The sequence below is a fragment of the Coregonus clupeaformis genome, unplaced genomic scaffold (assembly GCF_020615455.1).
Source record: "Coregonus clupeaformis isolate EN_2021a unplaced genomic scaffold, ASM2061545v1 scaf1960, whole genome shotgun sequence".
In the NCBI taxonomy this organism is placed as follows: domain Eukaryota; kingdom Metazoa; phylum Chordata; class Actinopteri; order Salmoniformes; family Salmonidae; genus Coregonus; species Coregonus clupeaformis.
This window is the reverse complement of record NW_025535414.1, coordinates 2,516-9,855: the sequence shown is the minus strand read 5'-3', so window position 1 is coordinate 9,855 and position 7,340 is coordinate 2,516. Positions and strand designations below refer to the sequence as shown.

Genomic DNA, 7,340 nt, shown 5'->3' with positions numbered 1-7,340 from the left:
AGAACACAATTTATAACATATTAGTCTATATGTTAACAGTGTTGACCCTAGTTTACTCGATATTCTACAATCAATTACAATATTCAGAGGACGACATATTCTTAACATTTTGGTATTGGCCAGCGTGTGACTCATGTGCTACACCTTCGGTTGTTGATGATCCACTTGAGGAGGAGAATACAGCGAAGGTGCCCGATTAAGAGCTCCGGGCCCGTCTATCCGACTGACGCTTCTCCCTCCCTGTACCATCGACGCTCCCTCCGCTGCTACTACCTTTCTGAACTGCCTCAACACCGTCAGCTGTGGAAACCATCCCCCAAATCAAATCCAGCCAATGTCAGAATCCTACATTAGTTTTGTTTTTAAAGCGTATTTGAAATTCTCTTTAATGAAAAGTGCTATATAAAATAAATGTAGTATTATTAAACAGAGATAGAATTCCTGGTCACACTTTATTTGGATAGTCCCGTATAAATAATCTACAGATGGGCATACTTTCAACAAACGATCTGTTGATAAGCAACTGCTTGCCAAGGTTAGGGTTAGTTTAGAATAAGGGTAAGGGTTACGTTTAGGGCTAATGTTAAGGGTTAAGGCTTAGGGTTAGTGGATAGTTAGTTGAAATGCTGACAGTTATTGAACATCTACAAACCATCCACTTGGGACTATCCAAATAATGTGTAACCGAATTCCATTCGAAACCCTGCGTAATGGCATTCTGGACATAAAGAATTCCATCTCTATGCGACAGAGAGGGTCACAATGCCGACGCTTCGTATGGAACTCCAGAACCAGAGAGTTATGTTCAGAACTCTCAAGAAATCTTCAGTTCTTGATCGACAAACGAGAGATACAGCATTATGGCAAGCTTTTCATTCATCCTCCCTGAAGACGGACATTATTCTATTAAGGACAACGCAGTTAACTCAGGTAAGAATAATTTAATTATTTCAGTCTTAAAACTAAAATATTAATTGATTTGATTCTTAGTAGAAAGGAAATATCTTCAAACTTAGAATAAGATGGCTGTAAAGGCTTTTGTTGTTAGTTACCAAGCAATGTAACCATGCAAAATGAATATTTACAGCTGTAAATGGTTTTACTTAGGCCAAGTAAAATATGCAATGTCTCAATTATCTCTCCTTCCTCCCAAAGTGCGCACTTGTTCACTTCACTGAATTGAAAAGAAATGACTGGTATAAGAAATATGGTTGAAACTCCCACTAGCCTATGCCTCCACCAATCCAACGGTTTAAGATGTCTGGGAAGTAGAGAAGGAGTGCACACTTTAAGGAAATAGGAGATATTATTGGAACACACATTATTTGCCATGAGTGAAAAGGAAAATATCCCTCCCTTTCTTATAATGCTAAAAATCTGTTTTGTTGATCCTGTGCTGTCATGGCGTTTCTTTCAGGGTGGATTTCAATGGTGACCCAACTCAACACCCTTGAAGGTCCAGAGTCAGAGAGTCAGAACATCCGTCAGAGCTTTGCAGAGATACTTGGCGACAAGTACCACTACACGAATGCCATCAACAGCTCTCTGCTCTGGACTGTTGGGTACACCCCCTACATTCCCCCAGTTCTGAAAGGAAGAAGCTTCCCCTCTGTCGAGAGCTTCTTCCTGGATGAGTGGGAGCCACTGACACTCCAGCAGACTCCCAGGTTCTGTCCACCAGTGTTTCCATCAAGGAAGACAACCTGAACCAGTCGTCTGCAGGCCTAGTATCTCAGGTTCTGTCCACCAGTGTTGCCATTATGGAGAATGACCTAATCCAGTCTGCTGCAGGCCTAGTGTCTCAGGTTCTGTCCACCAGTGTTTCCATTGTGGAGAATGACCTGATCCAGTCTGCTGCAGGCCTAGTATCTCAGGTTCTGTCCACCAGTGTTTCCATTGTGAGAATGACCTGATCCAGTCTGCTGCAGGCCTAGTGTCTCAGGTTCTGTCCACCAGTGTTTCCATTGTGGAGAATGACCTGATCCAGTCTGCTGCAGGCCTAGTGTCTCAGGTTCTGTCCACCAGTGTTTCCATTGCGGAGAATGACCTGATCCAGTCTGCTGCAGGCCTAGTGTCTCAGGTTCTGTCCACCAGTGTTTCCATTGTGGAGAATGACCTGATCCAGTCTGCTGCAGGCCTAGTATCTCAGGTTCTGTCTACCAGTGTTTCCATTGTGGAGAATGACCGGTTCCAGTCTGCTACAAATCTAGTGTCTCAGGATGAGGACTCCACCCTGAGAGCCTCCAACCAACCTGAGGTCCATGTGGCTGATGTGTCAACCAAGGGAAGTAGACTTACCATCACTATTTCTATGGGTTCAACCAAGAGTAGCCATGTTGCTTTACGTGAAGTTGATGCTAGTGCTACCAGCCTGGAGCAGTCTGCTGAGAAAATGTCTACCTCTACTACTGATGTCAACGACATCTCATCAACTGCTGCTGCCAAGAAGAAGAAGAGGTGTGGATTATTCTCATCTCTCTGGAGAGCTCTCAGGGGGAAGAACAAGAAGCCTGTAAGTAATAACTCATACTGTAATTCTCTTTTGTACTTAACATAATCATTTATCAACTATTTTGATGCTAATATCCAGTGATAATGGCTGTCTGTAAAATAGGTTTTCTATATTTTATACCTTTCGTTTTTCAGGCTAAAGTGGCTTCCAAGAAAGAGGATGAAATCAACAAGGATGAGAGCCGCCTCACCTGCCACCACAACACTATACAGGGAGATCACTGATGCAGGCACCAACAATGGTGTTTCTATTTTCTCTCACACTTTTTTCTTCATCCCCAATCCCCTTCCCACACCCCACCCATTTTATCTTCAATAAACCTTTTGTCGTTGCATTTGATTGTGTTTTGTCTTTGATTGGTATCACTGTCATTGATAAGGGCAGGGGTTTAGTAGTTCAACTACATGTCAATCAATCGCTGGTTAACTTTCAAACTCCGAAGGGAGACAACCGAGGCAAAGACGTGAAGCAGGAGGGCAACTGTGACCTTCAGAAATGTGCAAAGATGTGAACAGTTTGTAACAATGTAACAACGCTAATGCAATCAGTTATCTCCACATTTTCTGGAGAATAACATGCATTCTCGCTCAGGGCCTCTAGATGGAGTAGCAAGCACAATTCTGAGGGATCCCCTCATAATGCTTTTATCAGCTGTTGGATATGGGGATATTCCCGTATTAGGGAATTCCTGTGGGAGATTTATACCATGAAATCCTGCAGCGCCCGCAAGGTCCCCCCTGCTCAAGAAAGCACATATACAGGCCCGTCTGAAGTTTGCCAATGAACATCTATATTATTCAGAGAAGAACTGGGTGAAAGTGTTGTGGTCAGATGAGACCAAAATCAAGCTCTTTGGCATCAACTCAACTTGCCGTGTTTGGAGGAGGAGGAATGCTGCCTACGCACCCCAAGAACACCATCCCCACCGTCAAACATGGAGGTGGAAACATTATGCTTTGGGGATGTTTTTCTGCTAAGGGGACAGGACAACTTCACTGCATCAAAGGGACGATGGACGGGGCCATGTACCGTCAAATCTTGAGTGAGAACCTCTTCCCTCAGCCAGGGCATTGAAAATGGGTCGTGGATGGGTATTCCAGCATGACAATGACCCAAAATACACAGCCAAGGCAACAAAGGAGTGGCTCAAGAAGAAGCACATTAGGGTCCTGGAGTGGCCTAGCCAGTCTCCAGACCTGAATCTAGAAAATCTGTGGAGGGAGCTGAAGGTTCGAGTTGCCAAACGTCAGCCTCGAAACCTTAATAACTGGAGAAGATCTGCAAAGAGGAGTGGGACAAAATCCCTCCTGAGATGTGTGCAAACCTTGTGGCCAACTACAAGAAACGTCTGACCTCTGTGATTGCCAACAAGGGTTTTGCCACCAAGTACTAAGTCATATTTTGCAGAGGGGTCAAATACTTATTTCCCCTCATTGAAATGCAAATCAATTTATACAATTTTTGACATGCGTTTTTCTGGATTTTTTTGTTGTTGTTCTGTCTCTCACTGTTCAAATAAACCTACCATTAAAATTATAGACTGGTCATGTCTTTGTCAGTGGGCAAACGTACAAAATCAGCAGGGGATCAAATACTTTTTTTCCCTCACTGTACATGCACAACATATTACCTATATGTCTACATCTCAATGATGGCTCAGTTGATAGAAAAAAAATATATATACAGTTGAAGTCGGAAGTTTACATCTTAGCCAAATACATTTAAACTCAGTTTTTCACAGTTCCTGACACTTAGTCCTATTAAAAATTCCCTGTTTGAGGTCAGTTAAGATCACCACTTTATTTTAAGAATGTGACATTTCAGAATAATAGTAGAGTGATTTATTTCAGCTTTTATTTATTTCATCACATTCCCAGTGAGTCAGAAGTTTACATACACTCAATTAGTATTTGGTAGCATTGCCTTTAAATTGTTTAACTTGGGTCAAACGTTTGGGTAGCCTTCTACAAGCTTCCCACAATAAGTTGGGTGAATTTTTGGCGCATTCCTCCTGACGGAGCTGGTGTAACTGAGTCAGGTTTGTAGGCCTCCTTGCTCGCACACGCTTTTTCAGTTCTGTCCACATGTTCTGTAGGATTGAGGTCAGGGCTTTGCGATGGCCACTCCAATACCTTGACTTTGTTCTCCTTAAGCCATTTTGCCACAACATTTTGCCACAAATGGAAGTTTGTCCATGTGGAAGACCCATTTGCGACCAGGCCTTGAAGCTCCAGTTGACGCAAATGATGTCAATTAGCCTATCAGAAGCTTGTAAAGCCATGACATAATTTTCTGGAATTTTCCAAGCTGTTTAAAGGCACAGTCAACTTAGTGTATGTAAACTTCTGATCCACTGGAATTGTGATACAGTGAATTATAAGTGAAATAATCTGTCCGTAAACAATTGTTGGAAAAATGACTTGTGTCATGCACAAAGTAGATGTCCTAACCTACTTGCCAAAACTATAGTTTGTTAAGAAGAAATTTGTGGAGTGGTTGAAAAACAAGTTTTAATGACTCAACCTAAGTGTATGTAAACTTCAGACTTCAACTGTATATATATATATCCATCCATGCATGCAGGCCAGTGCATGTTAGCGTGAGAGAAGTTTGAAGATCAAGAGACTGAATATGGTTAGCGACTTTTCTTACGTAGTTCTTACAGTTTTTGCTTCCTTCTTCCAGGCTAGCTCCAGTACCCCAGCCAGCACCCCCAACACAACCCCCCAGCAGCAACCCCATCCTCAGGCTCTCCCAGGGAGACCTGGACCTGTTCAGTGAGACTGGTGGTGGAGTTGGCATTAAGGGGGAGGACACTGGGCCAAGAAACACCTCTCCAAGGACTCCATCCTGTCCCTGTATGGGAACACCAGTATGCCTCAGATGCCCCAGCACCAGCAGGCCCCGCCTGGTAAGGAGAAATACAGACAAGCGTACACATGCACATACTGTACACTCATGCAGGGCTCTACACTGACCTTTTTACAAGGAGCACATGTGCGCCTATGTTGAAAAATGTAGGAGCACACAAAGACATTTAGGAGCACAATGACAAATATGAGGTTAACAAGTCGTTTTCTTTATAGTAATGAATCTGTGCTCAGTGTATTCTCCATGGCACTCAGGGGCTTCGTACAGTGAAGTAATCATTACAACAATTATCATCTGGGGGAATTTTTTTAAATCCAGGCGCACTTGTGCTCCTAAATTAATATTCCAGGTCGCACAGCAAAATATTTAGGCGCATATGCCAGTAAAATGGTCGCCCTGTCATGCATCATTTTGGGCATGTGCACGCAAACACAAGTGTATGCACACACACACACTCACACACACACACCAACCAATAACACAGAGGTTGGAAATGGTCCCCAACTGGCTCTGGGCTATATAGTGTAAATACCAAACACTTCTAAAGTAGCAAGTCACCAACCAAGTTGTTCAGTCACTTTCCCACTCTCTCAGTTTATCTGTGGCAAGCCGTCCATAAAGGTTAACAGAACGTTTTATTTTGAAAGAAAGACAAACTGTGCAACCCTGTTCTCAGTATTTCTCCTCTCTTTCTCCACTCTAGCTGGTATATACATGAACCCCCGCCCAGATGCAACTTCCAGTAGGCATCCCCCAGCAGCAGGACCCCACTGGCTACCAGGCCTTTCCTGGCATGAGCACGGGCATGCCCCCCACCACCGTCTGGTGCCATGATGGCTCAGAGCGGAGCCGCCATGATGGGACCCAACACAGGCATGATGGTTGGCATGATGATGCCCAACGGTTTCATGGGACAAGCGCTGCGGCCGGGATGGTTGGCATGGCTCCGAGGATGATGGGGGTACCCCAGGGGGATGCCCGTGGTATGGTGCCCGCTCAGGGCATGCAGGGGATGTGTGCCGTCCAGCCTGGGCAGCAGGGCCAGTGGAACATGGGACAGGTATGGTAGTTATTTTGTCGTCTCGTTCTTTGGCATATTGGGGTTTTTCCCCTGGAGTAAGCTTTGCATTTGAAGTATAAGATGGTTTAATGAGAATACAATATCAGTATCTTTGGGAGTTAACTTAATTAGGTAATGTTACCATATTGCCATAACTATCCAATTTTCTGAGATCGATATAGATGCATTGGGGGTAAGGGGTTTGATTTTGTATTAGGCAATATTGTGTTTCCTGACCCTGACACCTTTACCTTACTACTCGTCTCTCTCTTTCTTCCCCAGATGAACCAGCAGATGTCAGGGATGAGTCTGAACTGTGCCGGGGGCATGGCCTTCGGTCAGCCTGCCTCCACCATGGGAGGCTGGGCCGCTTCACCCTCCGGTCAGACACTCGCACACAGCTCTGGGAAGTGACCCACCTGGAGGTCAAAGATCAGGGATTGGGGGTCAGGGCAGCGGAAGAGGGGGGTCTCAACCAGGGGGTCCGAAATTCAACATCCAACCCCCCCAGCAACCTTACTATGAACTGATGCCCATTCTCCAACTGTTACTGACCACTCTCCAACATCCAGCTTATCTGTCTCTGTTCGCATACTGAAGAGATGCATCCTTTCTTCAGGTAAAAACAGATCCATTGGTGATGGGACAGGTGAAAGCAAAGTGACGGTCTTATTACTCTGACCGGCCCAACCAAATCAGATCAGTGATTACTTCAAGGAAGGAAGCATTTCTGAAGTATTCAAACGGGCACATCTCTCCCTCTCTTTGTCTCTTTCTGTCTATCTATCCCTCTGTCTTTCAGTCTCTCTTTGTGAGTGAATTGGGCGTCATCATACATACACCATCATACGCAGGATGGCAGTCTGTGCCTGTTATGTGTTAGAAATCATAACTCTT

The 7,340-nt window shown here is 44.5% G+C and overlaps 1 protein-coding gene across 1 annotated transcript; it reads left to right on the top strand.

Moving 5' to 3' along the window:
• Window positions 1–690: 690 nt before the first annotated feature.
• LOC121560190 lies at window positions 691–2,773 on the top strand. The gene is made up of 4 exons (XM_045218992.1): window positions 691–930; window positions 1,418–1,672; window positions 2,067–2,512; window positions 2,647–2,773. Exons 1-4 carry the CDS (start codon window positions 861–863, stop codon window positions 2,734–2,736), a joined length of 861 nt encoding a protein of 286 aa, XP_045074927.1. The 5' UTR covers window positions 691–860; the 3' UTR covers window positions 2,737–2,773.
• Window positions 2,774–7,340: the final 4,567 nt, after the last annotated feature.

What these genes read in the sequence shown, in the direction of transcription:
- LOC121560190 (XM_045218992.1), top strand. Translation starts at nt 861, where the DNA reads ATGGCAAGCTTTTCATTCATCCTCCCTGAAGACGGACATTATTCTATT. An exon ending in GGACAACGCAGTTAACTCAG is followed by an intron (nt 931 to 1,417) that starts GTAAGAATAATT and finishes CGTTTCTTTCAG; the next exon opens with GGTGGATTTCAATGGTGACC. An exon ending in GGGGGAAGAACAAGAAGCCT is followed by an intron (nt 2,513 to 2,646) that starts GTAAGTAATAAC and finishes TTCGTTTTTCAG; the next exon opens with GCTAAAGTGGCTTCCAAGAA.